At 42.1% G+C, this 20,775-nt stretch overlaps 1 protein-coding gene across 1 annotated transcript; it reads left to right on the forward strand.

Annotated features, from left to right (window-relative positions):
* Window positions 1-313: 313 nt before the first annotated feature.
* RPL6 (ribosomal protein L6) lies at window positions 314-7,101 on the forward strand. The gene is made up of 7 exons (XM_060118634.1): window positions 314-334; window positions 1,285-1,509; window positions 1,600-1,698; window positions 3,709-3,852; window positions 4,419-4,467; window positions 5,710-5,894; window positions 6,908-7,101. The coding sequence occupies exons 2-7, from the start codon at window positions 1,285-1,287 to the stop codon at window positions 7,058-7,060; spliced, it is 855 nt and encodes a 284-aa protein (XP_059974617.1). The 5' UTR covers window positions 314-334; the 3' UTR covers window positions 7,061-7,101.
* The last annotated feature ends 13,674 nt before the right edge of the window (window positions 7,102-20,775 follow it).

Consider the following 20,775-nt stretch of genomic DNA (forward strand, 5'->3'; position numbering starts at 1 on the left):
CACCAGGGAAGCCCAGGAATATATTTTATTCATTTTAAATTCTAGCTTTTTTCCTGTTTTATAGCACAGATAAGCAAATATAAAAAGTTTCAACTTTATGCCGGTTCCCAAAAGTACTTTGAGAATTCTATTGGTCTATAAAATGAAGCATTTTCAGAAAAAAGTTCTCCGCTTTCGCCTCCTATTGAGAAAATTCGCTCTGTATACAGTACGAACGAGGAAAAACTACATTTCCCATGATGCCCCTGACCCGGAAGGAAGTGAGACTCGACACCTCCCGTGATTGCTTATAGACCGGAAGCGGAGGCCTTAGTTCTTTTCCCCATCTTGCAAGGTAAGAATGGTGTGGCCTCTCTGCAAGACTCGATTTCAGGATCCCAATCTTTCGCCATCCTAACCAGGAGGGTATCAAGTCGACAACTGCAGGGGTCGGACACGCTCAGGGCCATTTGAGAGGCCTCCCAGACGCTTCATTTCTCTCGCTTGGGTTTACGGTGGGGCACGAAGAGGGTGCTGTGGGGCACGAACAGTGTAAGGTGGAATGCTGCAGAGGCTCCGGGGCTCCGGTTGCTCGCCACCCTCCCGGGCTGGGGAAACAGGGCCCCTCCAGGGATCCGTAGTGGGCCAGTGGGGCAGCAGGGACAAGGGCGGCGGCGCGCCCTCTGAATTCCGGACCTGGGTTCCAAAAGACGACGCCGAACTTGTCTCCGCCACGTTGTGGATTGAGACTGAGGACAAATGCAACTTTTCCCGGCTCCCCACGTCCGCGGCCGGAAGTCGCCTGCTGGGCTTCGCTTTTTTTCAGTTTGGCCTGGGTTTGGCCCATTTGTGTGTGTGTGTCTTCGCCTCCTAAACGGAATTTCTTGAGTGAGACAGTCTGATAAGAGCAAAAGTCCTGAAAGCAGACGGTTTCAAGTTACAGCCTCGCTGCTTCCTGGCTGTGGAGATTGTTAAAGCTAAGTCTAGGATTTCTAATTCGTAAAATAGAAATAATGGAATAGGGACTTTTGACCTCTAAATATATGTAGCAAACAAATAATAGTTGTGAGATATATTCAAATCGTCAAGAAGGTTATACTGTATTGGGGAGACAGCCCAAAAGTTAACCATTTATGGATGTTGTTGCAGATGTGTGGCGATTTGGAGGAAGGCCTGTATCTTACAGTGGGAGGGATGTAAAAAGGATGGAGGACGAGGATGAGGACTTGCAGTCTGGGAGGCCTGTCGATGTATAGCTATAAGATAATTGGTGAAATGCCTTTTTAAAAATATATGTATTGGTAGATGGCGGGTGAAAAGGCTGAGAAGCCAGATACTAAGGAGAAAAAACCTGAAGCCAAGAAGGCTGATGCTGGTGGCAAGGTTAAAAAGGTGAAGCAGGTTAAGAAGGGGAAGCCCCACTGCAGCCGAAACCCTGTCCTGGTCAGAGGAATTGGCAGATATTCCCGATCGGCTATGTATTCCAGAAAGGCCTTGTACAAGAGGAAGTATTCAGCAGCTAAATCCAAGGTAAGGGATGAGGGGAAGCCCTGAGCATTATGTCTTAACATTAAAATGTTTGTCTGCCTCTGACTTTTTGACGCATTTGTGTCCTACTAGGTTGAAAAGAAGAAGAAGGTGAAGGTTCTTGCTACGGTCACAAAACCAGTTGGTGGTGACAAGAATGGTGGTACCCGGGTGGTTAAACTTCGCAAAATGGTAAGATTTGGCGGAGATTGTAATTTGGGTGTTTAGTTGAAGCTTGAATCCTGTGAGGATTTTTTTTTTTTTTTTTTTTTTGGCCTGCGTTCGGTCTTGGTTGCTGCGCTCAGGCTTTCTCTAGTTGCGGTGAGTGGGGGCTGCTCTTCGTTGTGGTGGTGCGCGGGCTTCTCATTGCGGTGGCTTGGTGTGGAGCACGGGCTCTAGGCACACGGGCTTCAGTAGTTGTGGCTCTTGAGCTGTAGAGCGCAGGCTCAGTAGTTGTGCCGCACGGGCTTAGTTGCTCCGTGGCATGTGGGATCTTCCCCGGCCAGGGCTCAAACCCTTGTCCCCTGCATTAGCAGGCGATTCTTTTTTTTTTTTTTTTTTTTTTTTTTTTTTTTTTTTTTTGCGGTATGCGGGCCTCTCACTGTTGTGTCCTCTCCCGTTGCGGAGCACAGGCTCCGGATGCGCGGGCCCAGCGGCCATGGCTCACGGGCCCAGCCGCTCCGCGGCATATGGGATCCTCCCAGACCGGGGCACGAACCCGTATCCCCTGCATCGGCAGGCGGACTCTTAACCACTGCGCCACCAGGGAGGCCCAGCAGGCGATTCTTAACCCCTGTGCCACCAGGGAAGCCCTCCTGTGAGGATTTTTGTGTGTGTGCTTAGGTTTTAGAAGTGTATGTTTACCAGAGGATTATTAATGGAGGAGAGTTCTGGGTTTGCAACTTTGCCTTATTATTTACCGTTCTTAAGTAGAGTTACTTTTCTGTGCTTTTGTTTCTTGTAAAATGTGAATAGTTTTGACTCACAGGGTTGTTGTGAGACTTACCATGCGTGGAGCCTAGGATGCGGCCAGGCCTGTAGAACATTTGTCCACTAGAGTGGGTGTTTCTTGGCCTCTCTTTACCATGCACAAGACCCCGCGTTTGCTCTGTGATTTCCATTATGGGACTATTCCAGATTTATTACACTCTTCACAGTTGAATATTACTGCACCAGAGGGAAAATGGCGCTTTGATTTCTTCTTGTCACGGGTTTTGTGAGCTGATTTTTCTATTAGGTATTAATGTTTGTGGTAAAAGGAAGACCGTCCACTAAAATGATACAGTTAGAAATAGATTATCTTGAGTTACTTGTCATAAGCGAAAGAGTCTTTGTGTGGGGTCTTTTCTTAAAATTTATTTATTTATTTTTGGTTGCATTGGGTCTTCGTTGCGGTGCACGGGCTTCTCAGTACGGGGACTTCTTTGGAGCACAGGCTCGAGGTGTGGGGGCTTCAGTAGTTGTGGCTCGCGGGCTCTAGAGCGCAGACTCAATAGTTGGGGTGCTCGGGCTTAGTTGCTCCGCGGCATGTGGGATCTTCCCAGACCAGGGCTCGAACCCGTGTCCCCTGCATTGGCAGGCGGATTCTTAACCACTGTGCCACCAGGGAAGCCCTGTGTGGGGTCTTATTTTTACAGTAAATGAACTGGCAGTCCTGATCTAAACTAATGTCTATGGTTTTATACAGTTTATTCTTTGTGGATGAGATGGAAGTGATGCATGTTAATGTGAAGCATATGAACACACTTAATTTGAGCTGGAAAACAAGCCATGCCTTTTTTCATAACATACAAAATTGTGCCAGGCGTGTGTTTCTGGAGAAGTAGGGACCCCAGAGGGTCAGGGACCCCAGAAAAGCTTGAGAATCACTGCTACACAACAGTGTATAATGATAGCTTGCCATGTAATCTCTAAAGTTTGGTTTATTCCAAATTTACAAAGGTAACTTGCTTGATGCTTTCCCTCTTTGCTTGAATGCAGCTCCTTCAGTTAAATGGATTCCACCCTATGTTTTGCATGTAAAGCTATTGAAGCAGCGTTGATCTTTTCTACCTTTAAAATATTAGAAGTGAAAATACAGTAGTGTGAATAAAGTGTTTCAAGTAACTACAGGATTGTAGTGAAGGTTTCACTGACCTCACAACCAGCTCTACTGACTTGATTAGTTTATTTAAATAAGTTGGACCTATGGGCTCTCTCCAGCCTAGGTATTATCCTACTGAGGATGTGCCTCGAAAGCTGTTGAGTCACGGCAAAAAACCCTTCAGTAAGCATGTGAGAAAACTGCGCGCCAGCATCACTCCTGGAACCATTCTGATTATCCTCACTGGGCGCCACAGAGGCAAGGTGAGCAGAGCATGACACTTGAGGTACCTGAAGTACTTGATCCTAATAAGTTTGCGCTCTGGATAGGGTTTGTTTACCTGTGTTAACTGCAGTTAGTAGCAAGAGGTTCTATGGGAGAGGTGAGAGTGATCCATAACAAAACCAACAACCGAGTCACTATCATAACGTGTTTAGTCAATAATAGACGATAACTTATTACCAGTTCCTGTCGTTGGTAATACTACTTGTTACAAGTGATTCAGATGTCCCTGTACCCGAAAATGTTGATGTATTTGAGTTAACTTCTTAGGATGGATTTGCAGGGATAGAATTACTGACTTAAAGGGTATTAGTTTTTTTTTAATGTTAAAAGTAGTGGCTGCTCATTAAAAATCAAGCACACAAAAGGACTGCTCGTATCCTAGAGTCACCCCTGTTATTAGTTTGGTAAGTTACTTCCAGAACTGCTGCACATATGCATATGTAGAAATTTCCTTTTTTACCAAATTTAGGGACCTGTGATTTGATTAATTCAGAAGTCAGTTTCTAATTTGTGGAACCATCTAGCATTTCTTTTTAATCTGCAGAGGGTCATTTTCCTGAAGCAGCTGAGCAGTGGCTTGCTACTTGTGACCGGTAAGAAAATCCTTGGATTTAATATACTCTGAAATTTGCAGGTCTCCCCACCTTCAGTTTTACTGAGAAATAATTTTTTTTTTTTTTTTTGCGGTACGCGGGCCTCTCCCTGTTGTGGCCTCTCCCGTTGCGGAGCACAGGCTCCAGACGCGCAGGCTCAGCAGCCATGGCTCACGGGCCTAGCTGCTCCACAGCATGTGGGATCTTCCCAGACCAGGGCACGAACCCGTGTCCCCTGCATCGGCAGGCGGACTCTCAACCACTGCACCACCAGGGAAGCCTGAGAAATAATTTATATGCATCACTCTTGCGAGTTTAAGGTGTACAATGTGATGGTTTGATTTACATATATTGTGAAATAATTACCGCAATAGGTTCAATATCCATCTTCGCATTTAGATAAAAGAAAAAACTTTTTTCCTTCTGATGAAAACTCTTAGGATTTACTCTTTTGACGGTTGTGTTTTTATTTTTAAAAAAATTTTTTTTAATATTTATTTTGGGTGTGCCTGGTCTTAGTTGTGGTATGTGGGATCTTCATTGTGGCATGTGGGATCATTAGTTGTGGCATGCTTGTGGGATCTAGTTCCCCGACCAGGGTACGAACCCGGGCCTCCTGCATTGGGAGCGCAGAGTCTTACCCACTGGACCACCAGGGAAGTCCTGAAGCGTGTGTTTTTAAATGCTTGAAGTATACGTTTTGCTCCCACCTAAATAGAAGTTTCAGTGTCATGAGATTCTGTGCCCTATTTCATTGCTTTATGTACATGGGAGTTCTGAGGAAGCAGGTATTTAAAGTTTGCGCGGCAACATATCACCAGGTATAACTGCCACCTAAAATGCAGAATGGTTGGCTACTAACTCCTAGGAATGCATCCTTCATAAGACTTGTAATTGGCCTGCCACTTGGCACCAGGAGGGAGTTCCTGGATAGGGGGAAAGTGAACTGTTTACTCCAAAAAACAGTGCTCAGTTTAAATTTGGCCTCAAGGACCAGTGATTTTTGACCAACCTGTATAAGTGACTATGCTGTCTCCTAATCTGGGTAACTTTAAAATTTGAGGGTGGGGGGAACCTTGGACAAACTGAGATCTTGAAAAAAGCCTTGATGCCGACAGTAGAAAGCAGTTTGGAATTTCTTTGGATCCAGAGAAAAGTTAGAACTTCAACAGGTTTCTTCAAATCCAGTCAGTTCTTGAATCTTTGCATCCCCTTTCCCCTCACTGTATTTTCCCCTCTTAGGGCCTTTGTCCCTCAATCGAGTTCCTCTGCGGAGAACACACCAGAAATTTGTCATTGCCACTTCCACCAAAATTGATATCAGTGGTGTGAAAATCCCAGAACATCTCACGGATGCTTACTTCAAGAAGAAGAAACTGCGTAAGCCCAGGCACCAGGAAGGTGAGATCTTCGACACAGAGAGAGAGGTAAGCTGTTTCTGTCTTTGCCTCTCATAGCTCTGGCTCTCCTACTTGGGAGTGAAAATAAACAAGGTTAACAATTGTTGGAAGAAGAAAAGCTGTAAATAATGAGGACTATCTGGGAAATAATATTTTTCCAGATTCTGCTAAATTCAGTAGTTCTTAATGGCAGCTAGGAGCTCAACTCAGAATCTTGAGGTTTTAGTGAAACTCCATGAACTACTGTTCTGTTGGGAATTTATGATCATTTATCCTTTGGGTATTAAAGTAGACAAAAGGATAAGAGTTGCTATTATTAGTATTTTTAAAATTATTTTATTTTTGGCTGCATTGGGTCGTCGTTGCTGTGCATGGGCTTTTCTCTGGTTGTGCCGAGCGGGGGCTACTCTTTGTTGTGGTGCGTGGGATTCTCATTGTGGTGGCTTTTCTTGTTGCGGAGCATGGGCTCTGGAGCGCAGGCTCAGTAGTTGTGGCGCATGGCCTTAGTTGCTCCACGGCATGTGGGATCTTCCCTGACCAGGGCTCGAAGAAGCCCAAGAGTTGCTATTATTATATTAAAAATAGTTTGTAAAAAAAAAATAAAATAAAAAGTAAAAAATAGGTTGTATTTCACAGCCCTCCAAGGAAGGAATTATCAAAATTGACTTCTAGGGACTTCCCTTGTGGCGCAGTGGTTAAGAATCCACCTGCCAATGCAAGGGACACGGATTCGAGCCCTGGTCCAGGAAGATCCCACATGCCACGGAGCAGCTAAGCCCGTGTTCTGCAACAAGAGAAGCCACCACAATGAGAAGCCCGCGCACCACAACGAAGATAGCCCCCGCTCGCCACAACTAGAGAAGGCCTGTGTGCAGCAATGAAGACCTAACACAACCAAAAATAAAAGTAAATTAATAATTTTTAAAAATTGCCTTCTAAATATTCCTGGGATTGAGTACTTGTGACGTAGGATTTCTTAGTTAATGTGGAGTTTGGTACTTGTACCCATTTTTTTTCTAATGATTTTTCTTTTTCTTTAGAAATATGAGATTACAGAGCAGCGGAAGGTTGATCAGAAAGCTGTGGACTCACAAATTCTGCGAAGAATCAAAGCTGTTCCTCAGCTCCAAGGCTACCTCCGCTCTGTGTTCGCTCTTACAAACGGAATTTATCCTCACAAAGTAGTGTTCTAAACTTCTTACAAAGAACCTAATTAAATAATTGGGTCCATTTCCTTTGTGTCTTTTTTCTTTTTTTAATCTGCCTGAAGGTGTGGTATGACTCAGCCAACTTGATGGGATGTTAGCCTCTACTAAGAGGAGTGGGATTGGAGGGGAGTGCTATCAGCTGCAGTGGAATCCCCTCTTTGGATCAACATCCTTAGCTTCCTAAGTGTCTTCTCAGCTTTTTCACCCGGCACCTACCAATACAAAGTAGTGGCATTTCCCCAGCCATCACTATGAACAGTACTAACTGTACATAGATAAGAAACAACTATGGGCTCTCAGGCCACAAACTTTCCTCCCTTCCCATGACTTAACAACCATTTCTGCCCAATTCAGCCCCTCTCCATAGACATTACTATTAGTTTCTTGTGTATCTAGTTTCTTAAAGCATACACAACAAATTAGTATAATTATTTACTTTTCCGCGTTTTTAACCAAAAACCCCATGTGCAGTACATGCTGTTATATAGATAACAAATGAATTCGATTATTCCATAGGAAGTGTCCCATCTTTACTGCTGCATAGTGTAGTATTGCATTCTATGGATATTAGGGTTTCCATCCTTTGTAATTATACAGGTTTCCCCTGCTATCCAAAAGTAGAGTATGCTTCTGAAACCTTTTGTAGGCCAAAATGGCATAAAGTGAAGAAATTACCTTATGACACATCTTGCTAACAGGCATAAAATGGGATAAAACACAGATGCTCACAATTCAAAGTGATGGCTCTGGATGCTGAGATGCCAGAGTGTAGTTGCAGGGAAGGAGCTTGGCGGTGCCACTCCCACTGCCCAGACATGCTGCCGTCTCTAGTGGCTCTCTGCAAAACAAAACCGCTGTTTTCCCCCTTTGCCTTTTTTCATAAAAGTGAAAATCTTGATTTTTTTTCCAGTTAACAAAGACACAAATGAAGTTCTTTCTCGGTTAAAGCAAACTTTCAGAAAGTGCTGGGTAACGGAGTGCGATGTAGTGAGTAATTTGCGGTGTGCGTGCAGATGACCATGCATCAGGTAAGAAGTAGCTTTTTGCTGAGTCAGGATTTAGGCAGTTTTGGTAGGTGGTGCCAAACTGCCCTCCATGGAGGTTGTACCAATTTATACTCGTGTAAGAGTGCCCGTTACCCTACAGGCTCCCTAAAATGATGTTTCATTAGACATGGGTTTTTGGCAATAGATAGGTGAAAAATCACTGATGGGCTTTTAAAGTTGGTTTTATTGATAATTTACATTTGGTAAAATTGATTTTTTGTGTGTGCAGTGCTATGGCGTCTATGCAGTTCGGGAAGCACCACCAAAGTTCCTTCCAAAAGTCAGTTTCCACTCCTAGTAACCACTGATAAAATTTTTGTTTTTCTAGTTTTGTCTTTTCCAGAACATCATGTAATATGATTTGTGGCATAATATCTGTGACATTTGTTCACATTAATGGTTCAGTAGTTCTTCTGTCAGTCAGCATTCTATTGTATCAGTGTGTCACTGTTTATTCCAAAATAATACCCATTGAAAGATACTTGGCTTGTTTATAATTATTGGAGATTATGAATAAAGCCACTATTAACATTCACATACAGGGTTTTGTGTGGACATATGTTTTCATTTCTCTTGGGTTAGAATAATTAGAAGTAGGATTGGCTGGGTTGTGTAGTTTAACTTTGTAAGAAAGTTTCAAACCCATTTTGTATCTCACCAGCAATGTGTAACAGTTCCAATTATTCCACTTCCTTCTCAGCACTGGCTATTTTCAGGTGCTTTTTTTTTTTAATTGAAGTATAATTGACAAATTAGTTTTAGGTGTACAGCATAATTTGTTATTTGTATATATTGCAAAATGATCACAATAAGTCTAGTTGACACCCATCACCATACGTAGGTATAAAATTTTTTTTCTTGTGATGAGAACTTTTAGAACTTTTAAGATCTATTCTTAATGACTTTTAAATATACAATAAAGTGTTATTAACAATAGTCATTGTGCTGTATATGACATTCCCATGATTGTCTTTGTTAATTCTAACGGTTCCAGTAAGTTTGTACTGACAGGTATATAGTGATAAGTTCTGATGCATTTTTTGAAACAAATTCCAACATCACTTCTGACTAAAGCCCTTTAAGTGGCTCCTTATCACTCTAAGGTTTGGCTCCAAAATTATGGCCACGAGTCCTCTGATTGGCCCATTTCTCCAGTCGACTCATTTTTACTCTGCCCCTCAACATACTAAGTTTCTTTTAGTTCCTCAAATTGGGCTGTTTTGCCTGCTTCAGAGCTTTGGCACACCCTGATGTTGAACTGCCCTTCCCACCATGTAACTGGCCCCTACTAAATAGTAATGATAATATATATATTTTATTTTGCGGTACGCGGGCCTCTCACTGCTGTGGCCTCTCCCGTTGCGGAGCACAGGCTCCAGGCGCGCAGGCCCAGCGGCCATGGCTCACGGGCCCAGCCGCTCCACGGCATGTGGGATCTTCCCAGACTGGGACACGAAGCTGTGTCCCCTGCATCGGCAGGCGGACTCTCAACCGCTGTGCCACCAGGGAAGCCCCGTAATGATAATTTGACTGGTCAAGTAGGTTATCCAGGAGCAAGGAAACATTGGTCAGGCCAATGCAAGCATCTGGTCCGCTTGACAGATGTATTTGTTATGATAAAGAAAAGGTATTGTGATTTATCAGTGTCTCTGAGATTAGGGCTAGAGCTACCTTCAGGGTGTTGAAAAATAAGGTTTCTGTTTTTCCTGCAGATCACACCAGTTCTTAGGTATATGCAAGCATGTTTATTGCAGCACCAAAGGTTCCATCTGTAGGGGATCAGTAGTTTACATCCATACGTTGGAGTATGATGTAGTGTTACAAAGAGTGAAGTAGCTGCATAAGAACTGTTGTGAAGGGACTTCTCTGGGGTCCAGCTGTTAAGACGCCGAGCTTCCACTGCAAGGGGCACAGGTTCGATCCCTGGTCAGGAAACTAAGATCCCACAAGCTGTGTGGCACAGCCCCGCCCCCCCCACAAAAAAAGAAAACGACAAGATTGATACCCACAAAATATAAATTGTTAAAAATTCAGATTGGTAAGAAAAAGACTAAAATCTTGATAGACAAAAAGGCAATTCACAAAAGAAGACATATATTACTAGTATTTACGAAAAAAGATCTAGTCTCCCTAGTAAAGAAATGTACATTTAAAATGAGATACTGTTTTTACCTATTAAGATTAGCAAAATATATTTTAACACTACATGTTGTTGAAGATTTGTTGAAATGAACATTCATACACTGCTTGTGGAATACAGATGGGCAGAATATTCAAGACAGCAACTTCATAATATGTAACAAGACTCCACTTCTAGGAACCTTGAATAAATAATCACAAATATACAAAAAAAAGTCATGTAAAAAAAGTACATAGTATCTCATTTTGATAAAAAAAATTATATATATATGGTAGATTGTAAAAATGGCCACAAGAAATCTTTCTGTACATTAAGCAGTGGTTCTCAATTTTTTTGGTCTCAGGAGCCCTTTACAGTCTTAAATTATTAAAGATATGAAAGGTTTTTATTTATGTGGGTTATGTCTATTGATACTTACCATATCAAGACCAAATAATTATTAAAAGATTTGTTTTTAAATGACAACAAACCATTCAATGTTAATGCAATATTTTTGTGAAAAACATTTTCCAAAACAAAAATGAGAAGAATGGCATTGTTTTACATTTTTGCAAATTGCTTAATGTCTGGCTTAATAGAAGACAGCTGGCTTCTCATATGTGCTTCTACGTTCAGTCTGTTGCATTATCACGTATTATGTCCTGCAGCCCCTGGAAACTATTCTACACTCATGAGAGAATGCAAGTGAAAAGACAGTGTCTTAGTAGCAGCATGATTAATGGATTTCACTTCATGCGTTCATTTTAAGAATCTCAGGGATGCTAAGGATTCCCAGATCATACTTAGAACCACTGCACTAGTCCCTTAACAAGGTTCCAGAGGTGGAATCCGTATCTCTACTTTTGAGATGTCCTCCTTTCCAGTCCACCTGCTTCCTACAGCTCTGGTGCATCTTGTGCAATGCTTAGGGCAGGACTGCTTGTCGCGGACAAGGCTGGGAACCTCGTGCCTGAGATCCTACCTCCTTAGCATCCAAATACCTCTTGTTTAGTTTTCCTGTTGCTGCTGTAACAAATTACCACAAAGTCTATGGCTTAAAGCATCACAGATATATTCTCTTACAGTTCTGGAGGTCAGAAGTCCAAAATCAGTTTCAGTGGGCTAATGTCAAGCTGTTGGTAGTGAGTGGCCACCCATACCCCTTGACTTGCGATCCCTTCCTCCTAGGTACACCAGTGCAAATACTTCTGTCTTCACATCACCTTCCTCTGATCCTAGATCTCTCTTATAAAGACCATTGTGATTATATCCCAACTGGATAATTCAGGGTATCTTACTGTGAAGATCAGTTTTCCACTCAAATACTTCTGACACCAAAATGTATGGGTTTTCCACACCAAGCAGTTCTCCAGTTCTCTGCAGCTACCAACTGAATGTCCTACAATTCAATTCCGATGCTACCTACCCGGAGTTAGCATGGACCCCACAAGTTAAGGGCTCAGTCCCACAAGACTGCCTCTCACATCAGATGCCAGTCACAAGTACTGGGTCCCCAGGTTACCCACACTTCTGTCTGACTTGGCTACAAATGGAGGGTTCCCACGACTCCCTCCTCAGGTTTGATAATTGGCTATAATGGCTCACAGGACTCGGAGAAACACTTTACTTATATTCATTCACCAGTTTGCTATAAAGGATACAACTCAGGAACAGCCAAATGGAAGAGAGAAATAGGGCAAGGTAAGGGTGATGTCTGGAGCACCATACCCTCTCTGGGTGCACTACCCTGCCAGCACCTCTTGATGTGTTCACCAACCAAAAAGCTCATCAAATCTTGTTCAAGTATTTATGGAGCTTAATCACCAGCACTACCACCCCTTACCCACTTTTCCTTAAGTCTGGGTAGGGCTGAAATTTCCAAGCTTCTAATCCCTTGGTCTTTCTGGTGGCCAGCTAGGGGTCCCAACCCTAAGTCACCTCACTAACATAAACTCAGGTGTGATCAAAAAGAGCTCCTGGGGCTTCCCTGTGGTGCAGTGGTTAAGAATCCGCCTGCCAGTGTAGGGGACACGGGTTCGAGCCTTGGTCTGGGAAGATCCCACATGCTGCGGAGCAACTAAGCCCGTGCGTCACAACTACTGAGTCTGCGCTCTAGAGCCCAAGAGCCACAACTACTGAGTCCACGTGCCACAACTGCTGAAGCCCACATGCCTAGACCCATGCTCCACGAGAAGCCACTGCAATGAGAAGCCCAAGCAGCACAACAAAGAGAAGCCCCCGCTCACCGCAACTAGAGAAAGCCCTCTTGCGGCAACAGACCCAATGCAGCCAAAAATGAATAAATAAATTTTTAAAAAGAGCTCCTTATGAATAACAAAAGACGCTCCCATCACTCAGGAAAATTTCATGGGCTTTAGGAGCTCTGTGTCAGGAACCCAGGACAAAGACCAAATATATTTTTATCAGGTCTTAATCACATCTGCTAAGTACCTTTTGCCATATAAAGTATTGATAATATCCACAAATTTGAGGGATTAGGACAGGGACATACTTTGGGACTATTATTTAGCCTACACCACCTGTCAAGCTCTGGTTACAAGGGTTTGGGGAGGGCTCCTGCTCCATTCCAAGGCCTGATTCTCACCTTTAGAAGCTCTAAGTGGTTGGTTTGTTTGCTTTTTGGCCACACCTTGAGGCTTGTGGGATCTTAGTTCCCAGACGAGGGATCCAACCCACGCCCCTGGCATTGAACCGCCAGGGAAGTCCCCTAGAAGCCAGGGAAGTCCCCTAGAAGCTCTAAGTGTTGAACAGACCCCAGTGCTACCCTCCATGTATATAATTCAAAATAAAAACAGTGTCAAAGTGGAAAATACATGTAAGGAAAGGCAACCATGTTCTGAATTTCCCCATAGATTGTACAAGTATAAAATGGGAATTTCTTTGGGAAAAGAGGGTGTGGAATAATTCAAAAAATATTCATTGAGTGCAGGTCAATTGAAAATGGTGTAGAGGTTAAAGTTATAGCTTTGGGGATCCAATGGACTTGGATTTGAATCCTAATTTTGCTGCTTATTCACTTACCTTTCAGATAATCAATATGCTAATAATGGCAAATGATGTGGTCGTATTTGCTAAGCAAAGTATATACTTTTTTTTAAGAATTGTTTTATTGTGGTAAATTATATATAACAAAATGTACCATTTTAAACATTTTAAGTATATAGTTCAGTGGCATTAAGAATTTAATATAAGGACTTCCCCGGTGGTGCAGTGGTTAAGACTCTGAACTCCCACTGCAGGGGGTGCAGGTTCGATCTCTGGTCAGGGTACTAGGATCCCACATGCTGCATGGTGCCCACGGCGTGGCCAAAAAACAAATAAATAAAAAATATGAGAAAGTCATTTAAAAAATGTAAAAAAAGTTTAATATGCAATATTTAATATATATGTATTTAAATATATAAGCATTAATATATACGTATTTGATTAAATATATAAATATTTAATATATTTAAAATACATTTAATGTATACAGTCTAACAAAAGAGACAGGTATCTAAATTTTTTTTTTTTTTTTTTTGCGGTACGCGGGCCTCTGTCTGTTGTGGCCTCTCCCGTTGCGGAGCACAGGCTCCAGACGTGCAGGCTCAGCGACCATGGCCCACGGGCCCAGCCACTCCACAGCATGTGGGATCCTCCTGGACCGGGGCACGAACCCGTGTCCCCTGCATCGGCAGGCGGACTCTCAACCACTGTGCCACCAGGGAAGCCCCGGGCCTCTAAATTTTTATTAATAATTATTTAATTGCAGTTAAGATAGGTACAACTAAGGAAAAGTATGGTGCGCAAAGAGATTGAGAAACAGGAACATTTGTCATGTTTGGGGGAGCCAAGGAATTTCCCTCTGAGGTAGCTGAGACCTGAAGGATGAATAGGAGTTTGCCAAGTGAAACAGGTGGGAAGTGCAATCTAGGCCAGGGAACAGCATGTGCAAAGGCCCGGAGTAGGAACAGTTGTACAAGTGGTAAAGAACTGGAAAGAAGCCAGGGTGACTTTCTTCGATCAAGATTGACATTGGATGAGGTGAGGTAAAGAAGCAGATGAAGGGTGGGAGCAGAGGGGGCCTGCAGTGGCTGCAAAAGGTGATGCAACGTTGTGAATTCACGTGTGAACTTTTTTTGTAAGGCATCTTCAAAGTCATTTAGCACTAAGAAGCCTTTACAAAGCAACTACTTTAAGCACCATGCCAGGCACTAGGGACTTAGGGTTAAAAACTCAGTGGCTGATAATAACAAGCATGTAGTGGACCGCTCCAGGGTCTGTGGGTTGGCTCTTCTTCAAGGATGAGATCTGCAGGGCTTGGCTCTAGGCTGGTGGCTCAGGCCTCACCACATGTCCAATTCTGGGACCAGCAGCTCCTGGAGTGTGTGCTTTTCTTGACAGATGCCAAACTGAACAAGAATATTTGACCTCTGCTCACATCACGTCTGCTAAAATGCCATTGACCAAAGCACGTCACAAGGCCAAGCCCAGCTTTATGGGGCAGGGAAATTTACTCCACCTGCTCTGATGGGAAGTTTGGGAAAGACCCTGTATTTGATTCCTAAGGCTGCAGTAACAAAGTACCACAAACTGGGTGGCTTAAAACAACAGAAATCCATTGTCTCACAGTTCAGGAGACTGGAAGTCCAACTTTAGGGTGTCAGCAGGGTTGATTCCTTCCAGAGGCTCCGAATGAGAATGTATTCTATCCTTCTCTCCTAGCTTCTGGTAGTTGCCCACCAACCTCAGTGTTTCTTGTCTTGTAGAAGTATCACTCCAATCTCTGCCTCTGTCATCACGTGGTCTTCCCTCTATGGCTCCTCTGTATCTCTGTGTCTAAATTTCCCTCTTCTTAGACAAGTATCATATGGTATCATATATGTGTGGAATCTAAAATGTGATCCAAGTAAACTTATTTACAAAACAGAAACAGACTCACAGACATAGAAAACAAACTTATGGTTACCAAATGGAAAAGGTGGGGGAGGGATAAATTAGGAGTTTGGGATTAGCAGATACAAACTCCTATATATAAAATAGATAAACAACAAGGTCCTACTGTATAGCACAGGGAACTATATTCAATATCTTGTAATAACCTATAATGGAAAAGGATATGAAAAAGAATATATATATGCATAACTGAATCACCTTGCTGTACACCAAAAACTAACATAGCATTGTAAATTAACTATACTTCCATAAAAATAAAAATTAAAAAAAAGTTATCATAAAAAAAAATTTCAGGACTTCCCTGGCGGTCCAGTGGTTAAGACTCTGCACTTCCAGTGGAGGGGGCACGGGTTCGATCCCTGGTCAGGGAACTAAGGTCCTGCATGCCGCGTGGTGTGGCCAAGAAAAGGTTTTTTTTTTCCTCTTCTTAGAAGGACATGAGTCTTTGGATTAAGGTCCACCCTAATCCAGTATAACATCATCTTAACTTGATATCTGCAAAGGCCCTGTTTTCAAATAAGGTCACATTCACAAGTTCTGGGTGGACATGAAGTTGGGAGACACTATTCAACCTCCAGTACAGTCACATAATAAAGGGTATGGATGTATGACTTTAATAAACGGAGAAAGTAAAGAATTGAGAACACTTTCCAATCTACCACAAAGTTACAGCAAAGGCCCAGAAAAGGGAAAGACCAGAAAAAGGGATGATATATGTGAACTCTAAGTATTTTAGCACGTTCAGTGGGTGGAAAGGGGCTGAGGACTGTGAGAAGTGACACTTTTGCCCAATAAGAGCCTGATCCTGAAGATTTTGTGGGGCCCCAGAGGAAATCAAGAGAGATCACTACAGGATTTTTAAAGTATTAATTAATTAATTAATTAATTAATTAATTAATTTCTGCATTGGGTCTTTGTTGCTGCGTGTGGGCTTTCTCCAGTTGCGGCGAGCCGGGGCTACTCTTCATTGCGGTGTGCAGGCTTCCTTATTGCGGTGGCTTCTCTTGTTGGGGAGCACGGGCTCTATGTGGGCAGGCTCAGTAGTTGTGGCGCACGGGCTTAGTTACTCCACGGCATGTGGGAACCTGTGTCCCCTGCATTGGCAGGTGGATTCTTAACCACTGCACCACCAGGGAAGTCCCTCACTACAGGATTTTAAAGCCAGGAAGTGACTTGATAATCATGCTTGCATTTTATTTTTATTTTTAAAAAATTCATTAAAAAAATGAATTTTGTTTTTTTGGCTGCGCCAGGTCTTAGTTGCAGCATGCAGGATCTTAGTTGTGGCATGTGGGATCTAGTTCCCTGATCAGGGATCGGACCCAGGCCCCCTGCACTGGGATCGTGGAGTCTTAGCCACTGGACCACCAGGGAAGTCCCCACACTTGCATTTTAGAAAGATCACTCTAAATGAGGACTGGTTTAAGGAGAACAAGGAACAACTAAAATACCCTAGCAATGTGAACAGTGGCAGGAATCTGATCAACTTACTGATTTTTTTTTTACTAATTATAACAGTCAGTGCAAATTTTTATGAAAAAGAAACAAGCTCTGATATAAAAATAAGTAGGAAAGGAAATAGGGCACAGCCTAAAATAATCCTAAAATTGTGGGGGGAAGAAACCCCACAAGTGTGATCCTGGAGTCCTAGGCTGCTTTAGATTGAATTCCTTCGTGATAAGGATATTAAAAAGAAAATATCCACCTGCAGATTCTTCTCCTCACATAACAGTTTCCTCCTGTACAAACTTCCAGTTATAAGATAAATAAGTACCAGGGATGTAATGTACAACCTGATTAGTATAATCAACACTGCTGTATGTTATATATGAAGGTTGTCAAGAGAGTGAATCCTCAGAGTTCTCATCACAAGGAAAAAACAGTTTTTCTTTTCTTTTGTTTGTATATGGGATGATGGATATTCGCTAAACTCATTGTGATAATCACTTCATGATGTATGTAAGTCAAATCATTATGCTGTACACCTTAAACTTACGCAGTACTGTATGTCAGTTATATCTCAAAAAAACTGAAAGATCAACAACAAAACCCCCCAGGACATCCTCAGGGAACCTTCCTCATTTCTCAGATCAGGTCCCTGGACTTCTCATCCCCTTTGGAATTACTTGTTCCAAGTCACTTCCCCATCCTAAGCTTCTGGAGGGAGGGAAGCTGCCTTTTTCCTAGAGAGGAGTGCCAAACCTAACATTTTGTCGGCACAAAGTAGGCACTCAGTGAATACTGAATGAATGAAAACATAGAGTGTTTGCTTTTCCTCTTGTGCAAACTCTAAGATTGTGTCTTTTGCCCACTTTTCCTTTGTGAAGACTACCGTTTTTTAATGTAAGTTTTTGTTTGCATCAGGGAAGTGCTTGCAAATTTGTTAAGTAAGAATTGGAAATTCCAGTGCGGTACGGCCTCTGATGTCCACAAGGGGGCGAGAGAGGACGTGGCATGTTTCGGAGCTCCAAGGTGCCGATTCCTCCAATGACAGTTGCACGTCATGCTGCTTCATCATTGGGCTTTTCATCGTTGAGCTTTTCATCAACGTGGAGGCTTGTCCCTTAAGTTACCGTAATCAAGGGAGCTCTAAGGAGAATTTCTCCCTCTTCATTTTCAAATATCTTTTTCATCCTATTTCCTTTCTCTGCTGCCTCATAGACTCACCTATGAGCTGACAGAATCTTCCTTGAAATAAATTAAAAAAAAAAAAAAAAGAAAACAGGGCTGACCAGATCACTTGGAAAAAAAGATTTTGAGTAGGTGTGTGTGCTTCCTCTTTGAGACTGTGATTAGTGAGATGGAAATACTCAATCTCCCCCACAGGTTCTGTCAATGTGTGTGCATGTATTTATTTAGCAGATGTAGGCATGTGTTTTTTTCCTTGGTGTTTTGAAAGGCTTTAAAAATTAACATGGCTGTTTTGTTTAAAGCTATTTCAAGCTCTATTAAGGCTTATCAAGGACCACTTATCTCCAGGCTACACTCGCATTTCTGTGGGCCTGGTAAGGATTACAGACTCATTTTAGACAGTCAGCTGGTGCAGAAAAGCCAGCAGAAGGGAGAGATATTGCAAAATCCCAGAGGGGCCCCAACTTGAGCCAAGGCCAGTGAACACTGCGTCAGCAGCTGGGGCAGCGGAGAGACAGTCTCCATCAACAAGCTTGCTCTCTCCTGGGGAGATGCCTCCAAGGGGAAACTGAAGTCCAGTCTACTCATAGCTCTTCTTGCTGCTTTCTCATGCTTCCTCCAGAGGGTTGCCTAGCCAACACCTTCCCTTGATCCTTTTCCCATCCCAAGCCCCCATTCTCAAATGGAAGAGTGGAAAGGACAATTCCGAAGAAAATAAGTCATAAACCATAAACCTTTCCTTTCTATGATTCCATGAATGGATGTTTCCTGTGTGCATGGTGTGTGTGTGTGTGTGTGTGTGTGTGATCTTGACTAAATTTGGATTCTCTGCCTCCAAGCTTCCAGCATAGAGTTCTTCTGAGCAGCGACTTTCTTTGTCTTGCTGATCTATTCTAGAAATTCCCAGTAAATGGTCTTTTTCCAGAGGGGGTTCTATAAATATTAATTCATCAGCTGCCTCATTGTGGTACAGTGGCAGCCATGCAGTCCTATGACTAATTAATTACTGTTGCTAAAATATTAAATAACTATTTTTTTGGAGAGGTGATAAAAAGACGGTATTATTTTAAGGTTTTTCCATTTTACAGAAAATGGTAAATATTAACTCTGTAGACTGTGAAAGTTTAGATACATATATTATAATCCCTAGAGTAACCCCTAAATATAATACAAAGAGATACTGCAGAAAGGCTAATAGATAAATTAAAACAGAATAATAAAAGTTTTTCAAATAACCAAAAAGAAGGCATCAAAAGAGGACCATAGAAACAAAACACAAAGGGACAAATAGAAAACAGCAAAATGGTAGACGTAAATCCAAGCATATCAATAATTGTATAAAATGTTAATGACTGAGACACTAAAATTAATAGGCAGGGGATGACTGAGTGAATAAAAATAAGACCCTACTACATGCGATGAGACATACATATTAAATATGAACACAGGTTGAAAGTAAATTGTGGGACAATATATACCATGAAAACAGTAAGTATATCAAGACTAAAGTGGCTTTTTAAAACTTCAGATTTAAATTGCTATTCAGTACGCAGTCTAAAGACTTTCAGCCTTGGATATGTGCTGTTTTCATTAATTGAAGTGAAGGACAATACAGACTGCCCCTGACCTAGGATGGTTGGACTTATAGATTTTTTGACTTGACAGTGGTGTGAAAGCAATATACATGCAGTAGAAACTGAATCTCAGATTTTGAATTTTGATCTTTTTCTGGGCTAGTGATACGCGGTAAGATCCTCTCTCGTGATGCCAGGAAGTGGCAGCAAGCTTCCACTATAGATGAACAACCTATATACTTACAACCATTCAGTATCTATGCAACCATTCTGTTTTTCACTTTCAGTATAGTATTCAATAAATTACACAAGATATTCAATGCTTCATTATAAAAGAGGTTTTGTGTTAGATGATTTTGCTCAATTTTAGGCTAATGTAAGTGTTCTGAGCCCGTTTAAGGTAGGTTGAGCTAAGCTATGATGTTCAGTGAGACTTTCTACTTTTGATATTTTCAGTTTATGATGGGTTTATCAGGGCATAATCCCATCATAGGTCAAGAAAGATCTGTACTTCTTCGGCATTTAAACTCCTGATCTTGAAATACAAACAATATGAGAAGGAGAATTTATTTTGAGCCACACAAGAAGGTTATTTAGATTCCGAAACCTGAGCATTCAAAAACTGATGGTTGCCATTGGATTTGGAAGTTGTGAGACAAAATAAGGAAGCTGGGATTATAGAATCAGACAGACCTGGGTTCACATCTGAGATTTGATGTTTACTGTCTGTGAGATATTGAGTAAAGTATCCAACTGAGCCTCAGTTTCCTAGCTGAAAGTGGGAGTAATAATATCTCCATTCTGTACACCTCCCAGGATTTGACACCTGCTAGGAGCTTAGTAAATGCGTGTGGGATAAATATCGTGAAAATGAAATTAACAGTCATTTTAAGACACATGAGATTGTTGTAACTGTGCAATGTATGTGAATTACTTATTTGGGAGGGAGGCAGTACAGGATGGAGCCAGCTATGTGTTCAAATCTCAGTTCTGCCAGTTCCTAGGCAGGTGCAAGTCACTTAATTCTGAGCCTCAGTTCCTTATAAAATGGGGCTATTAATGAATACTTGGAAGGGTAGTATGGTGGTTATATGAGTGGAGACACTTTGATTCCTAGGTGTTCAATAGATTTTTTTTTTTTTTGCTTTTTTAAAAAGTAGTGCATGCTCTAGGAGAAAACTTGGAAAACATTGCAAAGCCCAAACCACAAACCCCCCAGTCACCTACCTGTAAATGCACTGCTGAGATTCATCTGAATGTTATCAGACATGCTACCTTCCCTGTCTTTCCTTCTACACCTATAGTCATACATCCGTGTAATTTAAAAAATGCAACCATACAGTAAATACAATTAAATTTCAAAATTTCCTTACT

The sequence above is a fragment of the Mesoplodon densirostris genome, chromosome 15 (assembly GCF_025265405.1).
Source record: "Mesoplodon densirostris isolate mMesDen1 chromosome 15, mMesDen1 primary haplotype, whole genome shotgun sequence".
In the NCBI taxonomy this organism is placed as follows: Eukaryota; Metazoa; Chordata; class Mammalia; order Artiodactyla; family Ziphiidae; genus Mesoplodon; species Mesoplodon densirostris.

Bases quoted from the DNA above. Each gene is read 5' to 3' on its own strand.
- RPL6 (XM_060118634.1), top strand. From the start codon at position 1,285: ATGGCGGGTGAAAAGGCTGAGAAGCCAGATACTAAGGAGAAAAAACCT. The intron at 4,468-5,709 runs GTAAGAAAATCC...TTCCCCTCTTAG, and splicing joins TGGCTTGCTACTTGTGACCG to GGCCTTTGTCCCTCAATCGA. The intron at 5,895-6,907 runs GTAAGCTGTTTC...CTTTTTCTTTAG, and splicing joins TCTTCGACACAGAGAGAGAG to AAATATGAGATTACAGAGCA.